At 42.2% G+C, this 17,122-nt stretch overlaps 1 protein-coding gene across 12 annotated transcripts in view; it reads right to left on the reverse strand.

The window, feature by feature from the left end:
* The window catches only part of ABLIM1 (actin binding LIM protein 1), a 203,543-nt gene that overhangs the window by 62,745 nt on the left and 123,676 nt on the right, over positions 1-17,122 (reverse strand). For all 12 annotated transcript variants that reach the window (XM_064431400.1, XM_064431401.1, XM_064431391.1 and 9 more), the window contains 2 exons: positions 10,145-10,271; positions 8,878-8,971 (listed from right to left, as the gene is read on the reverse strand). In XM_064431400.1, the coding sequence (XP_064287470.1) occupies positions 8,878-8,971; positions 10,145-10,271 (221 nt within the window). The remainder of the gene's footprint in view (positions 1-8,877; positions 8,972-10,144; positions 10,272-17,122) is intronic.

Raw genomic sequence — 17,122 nt, forward strand, 5'->3', positions numbered from 1 at the left:
AAGTCAGTTGTAAACTTTTCACTGATACGAAGACTTAAAGCAGGAATTAAAAGTAAAACATCAGAATCCTGCAAAGAATATTTCACCACTTAATCAATTTTTCATTGTGATTTCAGTCCAGCAGAAACAAAAAGTAACAGAAATAATTTCCCATTGCTGCAGAGTGCACAGCCACACTCCCCTGGCACCACATCCCAGCTGCCAGTGGGGCTGGGACCCTGCAGGAACTTCTGCTTCAGCCTGAACACTTTGGTGCAGGGATCATGACTCGTTTTACATCTCTTGGGGGTGATTTTGGCAGGTAGGACCAGCACAAGGCAAAGGTTTAAAAGATGGACAGAGGAAGCAATGGGGGCCACAAAACCAAAATTTAGTATTATGTTTTCCCTAAAGGGGTCTGCTCCCAGAGAACAAAGTATGTTCTGCAGTACAACCAAACAACTGAATTCTTCATACAGTTAGCTAACACAAATGATACACTCATCCAGGTAAGTTACTCTTCTGCTAAATGCTGCTATTTGTTCTGTGCACCTCTAAGACATGAAAAAGCTACTTATTTTGTCTGTTCCATGTTACTGGAATACCTGTGGTGGCTATTTGTCACAAAAGCTGTTGGTGGTGGCAAGAAACTTTGTGCTCGTACAAATGCTTCTACTGAAATGTCATTTTAAAGAATTTTGATCAGTCTGATTAAGTTTTTTTGTAATATTTAGTACAAGAAACACACTAGAGAATATTTAACTAAATCAACAAGGTAGACACTAAAGATGCTTTGCCAGGATATATAGATCCTAATCAGCAACACTGTGCTCACAAAAGCAATTTATAAAGATAAGCCATAATTTTATAAGCACCTGAGAGATTTCACAAATCCCTTTGTGGCAATAAGGAAGCTTTAATTGGTTATTTTTTCAAATTACTTGTTACAACCTGCTCTTATTATTCACCATCTTTACATCCTCTTAACATTCCTCCCCTTCCTATTGATGTTCAAATTGACTGAAGGATGGTTTCCAAACCACTGCTGGGAAGTTAATGCCTTGTGATTATGCTGCCATAGCAACTGAACTTCTGTTAGGGCTCTGTCAACTTCAGATACTTATAAATCAAGTCCTTCCCAACTACAGATACCCCTCCTGCCAAGTTCAATTTTTGATGGGGGGAATCACTAAAATTCTGCTAGGAAGACTTTTACATCAAATAATTTATATAGTTTTTCTGCAGGTATATTTATTCTAGATTTTTGATCTTGTGCCTGGTGTGTTCTCAGTAATTACAGCAGGGTATTTATTTTTCATCAGGGAAGGGTAGTCTAAATTAAGTTAAATGTATGCTGCTACTCAGCTATATAGGCAACCTGTCTGAATCATTTACCCATATTCTGAGTTATTATTAAACTTTTCATTTCCCTGCTTTTATCCAAACAAACCCCACATTAAGAAAAAAAAAAAAATCAGCATTCCACATTAACTGATAAAACACATTTCTCAGCAAAAACACAGGGAAAGCAGAAAAAAATGCTAATCTTATTTCTATGCAAAAAAATCTCCAAAGTTATCGAAAAAGCCAAGAAACTCTACCAAGAATTATTTAAGGTACAGAATCGCACTGTCCCTCCATACACAGCAATCAGCTGCAACCAGAAACAGCCCGAGCTCTGTGCCATTCTCCTCTCTTCCTGGCACTTTAAAAACACGTGTGGCTGCACTCTCTTTATCTAAACCACACAATTATACACAGCCTTTAAAAAAAAAAAATCCTTCTGGTGCACAGGAACACAAGTACCCATTACGATGCCTGGCAAGCCGCTCAGCCCCATCCCAAAGCTGCGCCCCTGCCCTCCCCAGGCAGCCACGGCCCTTTCCAGCCCAGCTCCGCTTTCACAGCGAGGGCTTTGTTTACCTTTGAGGGGTTTTTTCACTCCAGCTCCATTTCCTCCTCAGCTCCGCTGGGGCTCGGGCAGGAGCAGAGCGGTGCCGCGGGCTCTGCTGAGCCGGGAGCTGCACCCAGCCCGGAGCCTCCTCCTCCTCCTCCTCCTCCTCCTGCTCCTGCACACACCCACCAGAGGCAGCACATCGCCCTCCCTGCACACTGAACCCACCCGGCCATCCCACTCTGGGGAAGGGAAAGGGAAAGGAAAAGCACCCGGGCCGGGCAGGGCCGTTCTCACCACTCCTGAGGGGCACCGGGTGAAGGCCGCACAATTCACATCTTCCCCCTGGGGAGAGGCGTCTGCTGACTACGAACTCGGCACTCTCCTCCTCTGGAAGTTATTAAATATTACTTCCACAGCTTCTGAAGAATTTATACAGCCTCCTGGGTGTTGGTGTAGTTCTGTTACAAACACGGAGTTTCACTGAGATTATATTCTAGCCCAATTCAGACTGTGCAGCTGGAGTGCTGGGGCCACTTCCCACTGGTACCTGGTTGCCTTGATCCTGTTTGCACATTTTGGAGTGAGATCGTGCTTCAGGCACACCCTAGAAAGACTGGATGAGTTTTTAATGGCCTCTGTGCTCTGACCCTATCTGATCTCTCCCAGGTATTTTCCGCAATCAAAAGGATCCTGTGCTCGGCTGTACACACCTGACCAAGAGGGCAAATGGCCACAGCATCTGCTTCTGCTTTTGTTAGCATTTACCTGGGATGCTCAAGCAACATGGTCACATTTTCTCTTTATTCTAAAGGCAGTAAAATTAAACACAAACAAAGCAAATCACAGAACTAACAACTCATACACTGAACTCTACTGCTGCCTGTCATACGCTCTGTGGATTTTCCCCTAGATTATTTTGGTGTGTGTAGGAGATACTGGTTGAGAACAAAGTCTCCCCCAAGCCTGTAAGATACCTAAAAGAGAAGATACCTAATGCTGTTAAAACAGAATGGTAGTGCATTCTTCATGGATATTATTTTTCTACAACTTTAATATACTGTTTGGATCCATCCTATCATTAGTCTCTGTTCAGTTCATCAATTGCTTCATTTATAAAAGTGTTTGAACTTCTACTTTACATCAACCTGTATTACCAGTACAGGTTGCATCATTAAAATCCAGTCAATTAAATATTTTATGATACTTCCTGCATTATTGTTATGAGAAGAACATATGCTACTTTTTCATTTAACATTTCTGAACAGAACTGAAATCTCAGTTTAAGAGATTCCCTGCACGGCTCCTCAATCTAGAAAGTCTTTTAAGAACAGAGGACCAGATAGATGACTGTACTGAAGTATCTAACAAAACTTTGTCCATGGATCTCTGCAGAGAAGGGTGATGTTTTCACATCTAAGGAGCCTTAGAACAGATTACTTAAACATGCAATCTGCTGGGTGTCTCTGAAAGTCAATCAACTGCAGCATGTGAATGCTAATACTCACATGAGCAGAGCTGCTGACATGGGTGAGTGTTTGCAGGAGGCAACACTTCAACAACATAGACATTGTTCAAAAAATTCATTTACAGTTTGCGTGGGAACCAGCAAGGCGGTGATGATATTTATTTGTTTATTTATTTAGTATTTAGAACAGACTCATTCATGTCTAAAGAATCACAGAAACTTCTATGAATCCCTCACAGCACAGGTTTCTAAATCTAGCTCTGAAAACAACATCTGAAGAAACTTAAAGGCTCTTCGAGGTCACATTCTTTACCTCTTAAATACAGATACAATTTTCTTAGACAAAATTAGCAGCTTTCACTGTTTGTTTTTCTCCTCACACAATTAGTGTTATTTCCTTCTAACTTCAGAAGTCAAGGTGTGTCAGAGTTGACGTCTTTCAGAATTAGTTACAGCACAGACAAGACATCTGAAAATTCTGGCAATTTAGGTAACAGTATTTACAAGTACTAAACTTCATTTATGTTAACTACCACATCTTAAATTACTACTGCTCTTTAAAATCAGGAGCAGCTCAGCATAAACTACAATATCACAAACATATTTAGAACTTGACCTGACCTTGCAGTCTGAAATCAAGGGAACCTTCTGGTGGCCTGGACTCTTTTCAGGTCCATCTGTGAAAATGGCACTGTGCCACTGCTTACAAGGTGGGGTGCAAGATTCAACAGTGCACAGGAAGCAAACCCAGGGCAGGCAGCAGCCCCTCAAGCAGGAACTAGAGCTATGCACAGCCAGGAGAAATCACACAATAGCCTTTTGTTTTTTCTTCTAATTAATATTAAGCAAAAAGCATTATAAAAACAAATGTGTGAAGTAGCAACATGGTCAAGATCCTGAGATCAAATCCTGTTCATATCAGTTATAGCTGGAAAAGGTGAAAATTGTAAAAAACCCAATCTTATTCTCAGTCTTTTCGTACAATTTCATGCAAAATATTCACCATTTTCTGCCCTCATGTCTTTTGCAGAGCTAAGAGAATACTGCTTAGAAGTGTTGTAAGACATTTTAGATAAGCAGAGATGGAATCCATGGATGATCCATCATTCTCTGAATTCAGCTGGAAGCTTCTCAATGATTTCACATATTTTGAATTAAGCCCTGGAGTAGTAGTTATACTGTGTATGAAAAACAAATAAGACAAAAATCATTTAGGTTAAATCTTTCAGATGGCTAAAGGCATGGTCAAGTTCACTCAGACTTGTGGAGTTGCACAGAAATTTGCAGGTTTAGAATTAGGCAGGCATCTTTCAAGAGACAAACCCTGAAGCTATGAAAACCATTGCTTAGTGGGAAGTCTGTGTAAAGTCTTCACTCTTACTGCTGTTACTGCCTGCTAAAAATGTTTTTTACAAGAGTTAATGGGAAAATAGTAATTTTTCATAACTAAAAATTCCTTTTTGCTAGAGAAATCCAAGGAAGAGCACTGATCTCTGTTGCCTTGGCAACATTTCCTGAGAAACTCAAGCATTAAAGTATCCAGTATGCTCAAGAAAGTTGCAGTATCTATTTCATATTGGACATTTACCACATTTATTGTGTTGGCATGCACTCATCTATCATCTGTGAGTATTTGTCACAGAAAGCAATGGGCCAAATAATACATCAGAAATATCTGAGCTGACTTAAATGCACATGGTATTTTTCCTGCATATTTCCATGGCTACTGAAAGTTGTTACATCTATAGCCTAGAGAAAAAAAAGAGCATTCCCTGATTTGTGGATATTAGCAAAATAAGTCCTGTCTTTCTCCTAATGCATTTCCTAACTGAGCAAAGGGATCACCTCTGCAGTGTGGGAGGGAGCCTGTCCTTGAATCTCAGTCTGAACCCAAACCTTGGCTGTTCTCATGGGTTTTGTTGAGGGTGCTCCAGGGCACAGCATAGCTGCTTCTGAGATGAAGACTCTTAGGTCCACATGAGGAGTGGCTGTCTCTCTTGCTGCTTTTCATTGTAGGAGACTGAAAAATCTGACTTTCTCAGAGGTGCTAAAGCCATACTGAGGGACAAAATAAGCAGGAGTTGCAAGTCTGACACGTTGCAAAGAATCTCAACTTCTCTTTAAGTAAAACATAAGTGAAATAGGCTTGTTGGGGTAAAATAGACAGCACCAGCCTCTGTGAACCCAAAGCTAATTTTCATGTTTCCATCTCCCTTCAGTTTTTCTACAGACTGCCCTGGATGTATTAAGAATAAGCAGAAAATAAAGCAGCACCAAAGTGGCTTGCTGCTAATCACTTCTGATCCATTAGAGGGAAGTGTTTGCACACAATGTACCATATAATTCCCTTCAACCACTTCTAATAATTTCTTTGGATGAAGATGATGAGATAGCAGACTCTGCTTCTGACATAATGAATTATTTTATTGACAAATAAAATGAAATGTACTAATCACTACATTTACTACAGGACATTTGCTACAATCATTTTTATTAACAAAGGCAAAATATGAAGTGTTTTGGGGTTTTTTCTGACTGCATGTTAGTAGGCATAATTTGGGCTGGGCAGACATAACTTCTACCTAGACAATTCCTGTAAGGGTGCTACTTAACACCAAGAATATGGTTTCTTTCTCAAGGGGGAAACAGCAGAACAAGAGACAACCCACATGATATAAATCATCCAAAATACCCAAATTTCCCAAAGAAACATTGCCAAAGAAAACAAAGAGGGAAGACATTAATCCTCCTGTGAAAATCTCAAGCTTCATCTAAATGAAAACTTCAGGTGAACTGAAATGTTGTGGGTGATTCCCAGTACAGGATAAGGAGATTGTTAATTGTCCTGCCTCAGACAGGTCTGCAGCCCTCTCTGAACTGTGGCTTCCTGTTCTGTGAATTATCTGCAGTGGCTGCTTCCGACCTCATCTCCGTTATTAGCAGAGGATTTATGTCATGCTCTGACCCCATCCTTCAGATGACCTCTCCTGCTCAAGGGGACACACACACGTGCTGACACATGATTTTCTCATGCTAGCTTCTGACTTATTAGTTCCTTGAATCATATTTCAAGGCAGTGTTTAGTACTGCCCCTTTGGAGCTTTGTGTACCTCTGACAGTGAGGAACCACGAAACAAGCCCACAGTTGTGACAAGCTGCTCTGATTGTTGAACAGTAGCTGCTTATCTGTACCTTCCAAACTTTTCCAGCACCACTTAAAATACACAGAGTGTCTGAATATCTGTCCTGCATCTGCATTCCCCGATGATACTTGGAGAACTTTAATCATGGACTATGCAAGCTGCTAATACACACTGCAGTTCAGTTATGCCAGTGTCTGAATGGCCTCCCTGGCGACACAATGCTAATTTTTTTTGGTGAAAATTTTTTATGACTTGGCCAGCCTACACCTTATAGACAGCAGTCAGAGCAACAGAACTTCTACAGGCCATCGAGGAGTTTGGTCTCAGTTATGTGTTAAGAACCACTGCTGCCCTCTGCTGCAGTATTTTGGGTTGTGTCTCTGATAACCAGTGAGAGCCACAAACATTCAAGTAAAATTTCTAGTCTTAGTAACCAGAACTCAGCATGCTTAATGTTTCCATTACTGACGAGATCATTCAAAAGCTCTGTTTCTAATTCATCAGAAAAGTCTGATGCTGCAGGGGCCGGGTTACATAGAAAAAACCAGATTAAAAAGATAAAGTTTTAACTCTTAGAAGAGGAACACCCTTGTAAGAGTTTGGACATGCTTTCTTTTTGCAGCAAATGCTGTCTCATCTTCTGATAATAAATAGCCATAGAAGAATAAGAACTGTGAAGTGAGAAACTCACCTTGGGGCCAAAATGAGCACCAAGTTTCTGGGATACATCCCTGAAATATTAGCTTAAATGATGATGGACAGCCAAGTTCCAGGTCAATTGAACTAATCTTTCCTTCGTCTCAATTTATCCAGTTCTGATGGGATGCAGCTCATGACCCCTCAAACAGTTAGGTTTCTTCCTCACTGATACTAGGAAGAGTAACATGAGTCCAACCTTGCTATATTCACAGCTACTTCACAAAATGCTCCAGACAGAAACAGTTTATTTCCTCCCAGCCCTCCACAGACTCCAATAACCATCTCTTTTGTAATTTTGATCTGAATAAGTTGCATTGCTTATAGGTGAGAGCAACTGTCATGTACACCTAAAGCAATTTTAGAATTATTTTATGTTTCCCAATCTCACAAATCCAATTACTTCTCTCTTGCAGAGCTTCCTGCACAGCATGGCAACTACAGTTTCTCAAACACACAATGCTAAATTTCAAAAACTCATCAGGAGACAGGAATAGATAAGCAGATGGTGGCAGGCCAGAAGAAGAAAGCCAGAGACACAGCCTTCCTACTCAGGGGAAAACCCAGGCTGCTCTCCGTAATTATCTGTGCGGGTCCCCAAAGGAATTAGATACACATTTCAAAGGAGGTGAGCTGAGAGTGTGGCTAATGAAGGAGCTGTGCATCCTTCCAGTGCATCCTTCCAAATGCTCAGGGTGTGCACAGGAGCTCTGAGTCCCTCATGGTGACTGGTTCATACTCTGAATGCTGAACCAGAGAAACATCCACAACTAAAACCACAATACTATCTTATGTGAAACCTGAAACTTCTTACAATAGGGCTGACACAGTCTTACATGTGTAGTAGATGGGACACAAAGAAGGGAACCTCTGACACACTGTCACTTGCAACTTCCAGCTGCTTCTATTTTTTGTGACACTTTCAGGTATATTTTCAGTTTTTCACTGAAAAACATACACTCCAGCTCCTGACCTGAGCTCAAGGCTTAGGTTCTTTCCACTGAGCAGAGTTTCCTACAGGGACAAGAGTTAAGTTTTGTTTCTCATATCTCAGTGACAAGGAAGGTCCTTTGTGTCTTGGCCCCTTAAACAATTCAGTCATGACACAGAGGAATCCAAGCATAGTTCAAGGATTCCAGCTCAAAGGGGACTTACCAGAGCCATGACAGTTGGCTCTAAAAAGATTTGACTGGTCTCAATGAGAAAGTTGAGGACTCCAAATGAGAGCCAGCAAAAGAGATTATTCAGATGGTTCCTGCCTTCTCATTTCTGAACACATAATTTACCTCTCCAGCACATTTCTCCCTCTCACCTTCTCAGCATCATTCAGATCATGTGTAAATCTCATGTGGTAAGTTCTGACAAACTTATGGTTGCCAAGAGTGATTCCAGTACTCAAATTAATTCTGTAAATATATTAAATCTGACAGAATAAGCAGCGCAATGTGCTTTGCAGATCACCATGAAGAGAGAAAAGCAGAAACCACAGATCCATAGAAACTAGTGCAATTAATTCTCTATCATACACTTTTCCTGATGACTGCAAAACTAAAACTGAAAATAATTCTGAAAATCAGCAACTTTGTTCTAGAATCAGCAGGAAGCCTTTCTATGAGAATTTTTGTATACTCTGCAGTTAAGTGAGGACATAATGGGTGGCTCAATTCTTCATAAACTCTAGTTCACTAAATACCTACCTCTAGGACTTTCCCAGTAATGAACTGGTGACATGCTTCACACTTGACTCCAAAAAGAACTTGGTAGTCCTTTTCACAGTAAGGAGCACCATCTCTGAAAAAGAAAATTCATAAATTACAAACCACTTCTTACTAAACAGGTTACAGCATGATTTACTCTCTTTATTTGTCTTCAGTTTGCAACTCCTACACACAGACCGAGGTAAATGGGGAGAGTTCAAGGCAAACACTTGGTAATACAGGAAACAAAAATCATATTCTTACTAATGCCTCTTAGAATTATTCCTTAAATTTCCATCAAGAGAAGGCATCCAGGACAAACTACTGAATTAATCTTCCTTCTTTAGAGCAGACTCTCTACACCTACAGGCGGTGCAGTTCCAGGGAATCAGTAATCACTGTCTCTGGGGTTGAGAGGAAATCACAGTCTATCACAAACAGACAGTTTTTGTTCACTTCAGAAAAAAAAAAGCCTTTGGTAGGCTGCAAGGCTATAAGCAGTTACTTTTAAGTGTAAGGTAATGTAATATTTTAGTGTGAACAAGGACTGTACAGTAGAAGTGGAAACACTAGTCAGCCTAGGAGCATTTCTCAGGCACCACTTTTTTTTTTTTTTTTAATTATAGATGCTACTTCTTATAAATATTACACACACACAAATGACAGGTTTGTGAAATGCACATTGTTTCCTTATTTTTTCTCTTTGCTATATGCTTGAAGGGGGAAAAAGAATCTGTATCTTCATTTCTGCTCTTTTATTATTTCCCTATTCTCTTCCTCTACACCTTCTTCAACTCAAAACCCTCTACATTAGTTTCTTATATGGAGATGAGAAATACAATGTCAGGTCAATTACACCATTACATTTACTCTTTTATCTAGCAAAGATAAGAAATGCACAAATTCCTACTTTTTTTTTTACCCAAAATCACATGTTGGAAAGCAAAATGACACAATGCTGTATCTGGTTGCTACAGAAAATACGTGCAACAAACCACCTGATTCTCTATGGGAATGTGGAATTATGCCTCTTTCAGACTGTATTAAATAGAGACTGCTATCATTAAACATGAGCTTTCAGTTGCACTTTGCAGTTCACTTTCCCAGTTCAGCTCTCACTGGGAACAAAGATTTTGGAGTGTATGAAAAGGTGGTCTTTTCATAAAAGGACAGGACTTCCAGATGTGAATTTTGCTGCAAGCTCTTCTCTGCTAGCAGCTAAAACTGTGCCACGAGTTCAGAAGAGAAGCAGACAGAGGTTACTCACTTGCTGATGTATTCCCCAGTCAGGACCTTCCCACAGGCCTTGCACTTAAAGCAGCCCAGGTGCCACTGCTTATCCAGGGCTAGCAATGCTTGTCCATTTTTGATGTCTCTTCCACAGCCAGCACAATCTGCAAACAAGCAAACAGATGTGTTTGTTGTCAGCGACTTGGTTCATTAACCTTAATTAAGTGCCCACCTGTCACAGCATTTGCTAGCCAAAGGGATGAACTGCACAGCAGTGCAAAGGTACATCTTCCTTTCCTTAAACCCTTACCAGGTCCTGTAAAAAAACCCCAATCTTTCTCTTTATAGACATTCTCAGCAGAAGAGGGGAAATACTTCTGTTTTTCATGCTGTTTATGATTCAAAGACCACCTGGCAAGCTCTGTACAAACTTCAGTTTTGTCAGGAACAAGCTACCAAAAAGTCCTCACTGCAGAAAGTTCCTGTCGTGTACAGCAGCCGCTGTCTGTGGCTCTGCTTCAGCGAGACCCCGAGAGCTTGCACGGAGCTGAGCGAGCGGCACAGGACTCGTCCTGTCCCCGTTGGGTGGCAGCAGAGCCCTGCCTGTGGCACAGGGACCAGGGCACACACCCTGCTCCAGGGCCAGCCCTGGCACACACCTGCCTGCAGGGACAGCTCTGGCACACACCCTGCTCCAGGGCCAGCCCTGGCACACACCTGCCTGCAGGGACAGCTCTGGCACACACCCTGCTCCAGGGACAGCCCTGGCACACACCTACCTGCAGGGACAGCCCAGGGCACACACCCTGCTCCAGGGACAGGTGAGGGTACATACCCTGCTCCAGGGCCAGCCCAGGGCACACACCTTGCTCCAGGCACCCACCTTCCTGCAGAGACAGCCCACGGCAGGGCTGATAGCCCTGTCACTGCAGTGGGGGCTGCAGGGAGGGTGTGTTGCTGCCCACCTGCAGCTATGGGAAACTGAAGCTCTCCTGGTCTCTAACTGGCAAAAGGACTCCGGCTCAGGAGTTTTGGAACTTTTCTGGTGGTCACTTTTCACTGCAATCAGTCCTGGAGGACCCTCATGGCAGAAGAGGAACCAGGAGCCAGGAGCACTCTGTCCCAAGGGGTGCCACAATATCTCATGTTATATCAGAAATCTCTAGCTCAGCCCCAAGCTTCCGTTCCTCTCCCTTCAAACATAAAATGCTCAAAAAGATTTCCTGTTAAGGGCAGTCCAGCACATGGAAAGATCTGAAGAGACTGATGTGGCAGACAGCACTGAACTGCAAGGGTTGTGCTTCTGTGCCCAGCCTCAGGGGACAGGAGCACTGAGGGAGGGGAGGGCCTGGAAGCCCAGTGAAGCGGAAAGGGAATGCCCATCAGCTGAGCCACTCGTGGAAGCCACAGAGACAGCCTGGAACAAAAGATTTCCCAGATATTACTATCCCCAGACTTGGTGTTCCTTTGGTGAATGCCTGAAACATCAACAAATCACAAGAAATGGAGACAAACAGAAATGAGCTGTTAAAGCCCAGGCAGCAGGGAAGACATCACCCTGGCTCTAACACTCCAGCTGACTGAGCAGGTACAGCCCAAAAACCTTCATCTCCTCATGGGTTTAAGCCCAGGCAACACCATGCCTTGCAAAAGGTCAAGTCCAAGTTTGTTATCACAACTGATAATGAGAGCAGAGTCAGTCCTTTTGACTAAAGGGCATGACTTTGGTTTGTTGGATAACAGGCCAAAAGAACCCCAAATATCTGCTGCACATTCCTACTATCCAGGAATCCACCACTGCATGTCCCTCTTCCTATCAGCATTCTTCTTCTCAAATCCCCTAAAAAGGAGGGGAAGGGGACTAAGCACGGTGGTGTCTTGTGACAAAATATGAGTCACAGACTTTTGACACAGCTTGGACTTGAAAAGCAGCCCTGAGATGTCCTAATACCAGGATTCTGCTCTAGAGGACATATGTTACAAACTGAAATCATGAAATGACAAGGAGTGACACCATGTAATGTATCCCTCTGCTCTGCCATGACAGCTGAAGGCTCCATGCCAGTCTGTGATGACAGCAAAGACTGGAACAGGTCACCAAGGGAGGCTCTGGAATTTCCAGCACTGGGAGAGGAAGGGACTAACACGTGCCAGAGTGGCTTTGGCATGCTGATCTGGCCTTTGGTTTGGGGAGGATACTGCATCATCTCTTGAGGTCCCTTCCAGCCCTCATTTCCTTAAGCTAAATGTGAAACCATGCAACATGACTTTGACTGTGAGAGCAAATGAGATCCTCCCCCCAGCCCCAGTTTTAAACCAGCACCCATTTCTCAGCTCCCTAGCACTCCTGCTTCCTCCGGGTGTGCCAGCCTCCATAGCCAACCTGGGCCCTGGCACACTGTGATGCATTCCCTGCTACGTTTTCCCTCAAAAAATCTGCTGTATTTTCCATGCTGTTTTCATTTTTGTCTGGGAAACTTCAGTGAAGCTGAAATTTTCACGAAGCTGAAATTTCTCAGAAATTGAATCAATAAATAGATTTTTAAAACACTTAATTTCCGAGGCAGTGGGAATAGAGAAACTGCCTTACACAAAAGGTCCACCTAGTCCAGCATCTTTATTGATGCCAAAACCAGATACATGGGGGAAGTAGGGATCCATGAAGGTACCTCTGACTGTTTAATTGCTTCTTTGGAAGCCAAATCACAGTTAAGTCTGAGCACCAAACTTAGTATTGTGCTCATATTTAATACAAGGGTTGGAAACATCCTTTTATTATTCTACAGCACCAATGACATCTACACTCTTTCTGGGTTCCTTGAAGTGTTTTGCAAAAGGGAATTAACATCATTTCCATTCTGCTAATACAACAGACACATTGAATGTCTAGGAGCAAAGTAAACCAATAGCCCAGTACTGCTGTATTAGGCTGAGATGGCTTCTAAATAAATCTGATTTTAATTCTGACAAAACTGTTGGGTATATACATGAAAAGCTTGCAATTATCATTATCTCCTAAAATAGAAAGTGAATAGGCCTGGGCTAAGAAAAGACTATTTGTTCATCCAAATTCTACAAATAAAAGCCATTATGATCTCAGGCCTGCATGAGGCACATTTAAGCCCTTGGCTGAATGTCATCAACGTATGCAGGCAGGGTCTCAGTATCACATTAAACACAATCTGTATCTGTCTAACCTATAACTAGCACATGCTGCAGATAAAAGGGCTGTGAGGTAAGAATAGTGGTCCACAACCATATGCCAGAGCAGACTGAAAAACCCGACAATCCTTCCTGGATTTGTGTACAATGGCTCCCACCATGGTGCTCTCTGGTTTCACACCTGGGTCTACCAGACTCCACCCCTTGAATCTGAGCTTTCTTGCATTTTCTTTTTGCCATATCACCTGGATTCTTCCTTACTGCCATTCCTTGCACAGGACACATTCAGCAGTGCCAAGATAACAAAGAGGAGAAGGCAGACAGTGCAGTGTGCTGGTTAAAATGCAGAGAGAGCAGTACAGCTCCCAGATGCACTCAGATATATGTCATATTTGACATGTCTGGGTACAAAAGAAAATGCCTGGACTAAAGAACTGTGCTGTGGAGTCAGCCAGCCCACAAGCATGGAAAAGTGGGGGGACAGGGCACACCACTATAATATAATATATGATTTAGACCTCCACTCTCCCACCACCTTTAGCAGCCCCACTAAAAGCCACAGGTCAGGCTGAGCTGCCACCCATGACACCTTGCTTGTAAAGATATGAGAAAATGTGTTTTCCTTTTTAGCATCTGCACCACCCCAGACATCCAGGAGTGAAGCATCCTGCACAGCAAGCCATTTGTCACTGTCTAAATTAAGCAGTGGATTTTCTGCCTTTGCCTCCCTCCCCTGCTCTCAGCCAATAGTGCACAGGTGAGCTCAGAGCTGATACAGCTCTGGGATTAACCCTCAGCACACAGAGCAGGACTTCACTCACTCCCATGTGGATTGCTTTACAAATTTAATAGCAAATATGTCTTTATTCCACATTCTCTCCTCATGCCATATGATTTTTGAGGGAGAAACCATCTCTATGTGCTTTTGTCCTAATAAAGAGGGATATGCAAAGTCATGTGAAGGATTACACCAGCTCCATGCAGGGTTAGCTCTGTGAACAAAGCTAATAGCAGTCTGATTTAATTAAGTCACCAAAGAGTTCATTTCAATCCTGATGGCCATCAGAAGTACATATCCAATAGATAAAATCTGAAGCTGCCACAACTCCCGCAGGTCACAGGTATTTTGTACTCTTATTACACTCCTTTTATAACAATCTCCCCTCCTTATAAAACATGGATGTGTGAGCTTTACAAAGACAGCACCAGCAGGCTTCTGTTCTGAAGCAGGAAAAGCAGGGAAGAACTGGGGGGGATTTTGTTTTAATACTTAAAAGAAACAGTAAGTTTTCATTGGACTTACACAGAAATACATTGTCAAACATAGCTGGACCTAAAGAGCAAGTGATTTGGAAGTGATGAAAGAGGCAAATATTATCACCGGAGTCAAGGTCAAGAAATCTCTAGGTATAAAAAGCTCTTAGTCACCTTGAAAAACAACTTATATCCCTGTAATTCTTCTGTGGCAATTTGAAGGTTGTGCAATTGCAATTTCTCATAGAGGTGGGGAGACCACAGTTTTTTCTCAGTCACCCTTCAACAACAGATCAGGCAACACCTTCTAAAGCCTCGCTTTAAAATTGAAAAGGTTGAGGATATCATGCAGGCTTTTCCAGATTTTCAAGATATTTCTGTCAAAGCTAAAAATACAAACTCACTATGTTCACAGCATGACAAACATTTTCAAAGTTTAAAGCATAACCATTTGGTCATTGAGGCTGTGATACATTCTGTAAGTCAGAGAAGGATGTACAATACTGGGAATTTTACATGCAGGATTTAAATCTGAGCATGTAACTCAGGAAATCTGCTGCCAAACCCCTTCTCTTTGCCACTGCAAGGATGGGAAATGTTTGTCAGAACAAATTCACTATTGCCCTTTTGCTGAAGGCAAAACAAATCCACATAGGCAGCCTTGTACTCTTGAAATCTAACAATAAGAGGCTGGGCTCATACAATGGAGGGAAATAAATTTCCCATGGGAAGTGCAGTATAGCTTTGACAGTTTATTATAAATGGCAACTTGGGAAAAACTGATATTTTCAAAACAAGTAGTTAGAGAAAATAAAACTATTTCAGTTGATTAAATAGGGAAAGAAATCCCAGTGGCATGAACTGGCATTCTTTGCTTGCAGCACAAGTCCCTGGAACCATCTGAGTGCCCAACAGTGACTTGTCTTTTCAAGAAATACGTTGTTGTACATCTTGGATTAGACCAGTCACTAGTGCTGTCCCCCAGGGCCAGTATGGGGCCCAGTCCTGTTTAATATCTTTATTAATGATCTAAACTTCGCCAGGGTAGGTTTATGTTGGACATTAGGAAGAATTTCCTCAGAGAAAGTGTCATTAGACACTGGAATGGACTGCCTGGGGAGGTGCTGGAGTTGCCATTCCTGGAGCTGTTTCAGGGAAGCCTGGATGTGTCACTCAGTGTCGTGGTCTGCTTGGCACAGTGGTATTGGGGCATAAGCCCCAGTGATCTCAGAGATCTTTTCCAACCTAGATGATTCTGTGATTACTGCAATTTGCTGTTTCATCACCTGATTTAATTAGAAGTGATTCAGAAGGTTGAATGCTCCTCCCCGCCCCCCATTGTTCTGTATTGATTTGAGTGTTTAACAGAGAAAGGCAATTCCTTGTTTCTACATCTTTCTACTCCTCATTCCCAAAGGAGACCAAACCAAGTGACCTTCTGACACATGACTCCAGCAAACTGTCCCTGAAAAAAATCATATCACCAAGTTAACCTTTTTCCACTACATCAATTCCAGTTCCTTCTTCAACCTCATCTTTCACACAGGTATCTGAACTGAGAATAAGAGGGTGGATGAAACAGGAGAAAGAAAGAGCAAACACACTACACACAATGAAGAGTTTTTAATTGTCCTGTGAAAGAAAGAGAAAGTTTTTTGGGTTTCTTCCCATCCCAGCACCCCCAGAGCCCCACCTGTAAAACTACTCTAAAGGATAAACCAGGACCAAGTACATATAAGCTGAGGTCAGTTTTTATCCCATCATTTCTTTAACCACATTTCGGTACTCAGGTAGCTCCTGCTGAATTCAAGGTCACAATCCCCACTCACAGTACCCCAAGGGAATTGCACCATTATCTCAGAGCTTCATTGTTTAACACCCAGTTCATGGATAGCACATTGTGTCTCTTAATTTGCAGACTATTTTGGATAATTTTCAACTGTTACTCTTGGAAAACAAGCAATTCCAACAGGGTGCAAACTCCCCAAAATAAGAATAAAACTTATGACAACCTTTAGGAAGGTTTTTATGCCCGGATAACATTATGGCAAACTAAGGTCTAGCTAACAGCTAATTCACTTTTCACATTCTTTTGAAGTGACCTCTGATTCCTGACTTACTACCTGGCAGGCTTTCTGAACATGACAATTCCCAGATACTCCAGTCCCTGGGGATCCCCTCTAATCTCCTCTATAGTTGTGTTCTCCAAGCTAGTGATCCCACCTCATCCAACATCCATTTACTGAGGAATTCCTTGCACCTCCCCCAGAACTTCCTTTGGAATTAGCTTTGGAGTAGCACTCCTCCAGAAAAACCTAAGGGCATGGATGTGTTTTGATTTCCAAGTTCAAGATGGGGTTACACACAGGCAAATAAGAACTGACACATATTTAGTACTGTCCAATTTACTGTAACACAAAAGCATCCAAAAGAAATGGGGAAACTGGACTGCAAACATCTTCCTGAAGAACAGCTATTTTTTGAAAGGAATTTTCTGACACAAAACTCATAAATCAGAAACTTCCTGCCCTGCCACAACTATATTTTAAATACAGTTGCTGCTCTATCTCTATCACCCCAAAGTTCAGTTTCTAACAAA

This window comes from Passer domesticus, chromosome 8 (genome assembly GCF_036417665.1).
Source record: "Passer domesticus isolate bPasDom1 chromosome 8, bPasDom1.hap1, whole genome shotgun sequence".
Classification (NCBI taxonomy): domain Eukaryota; kingdom Metazoa; phylum Chordata; class Aves; order Passeriformes; family Passeridae; genus Passer; species Passer domesticus.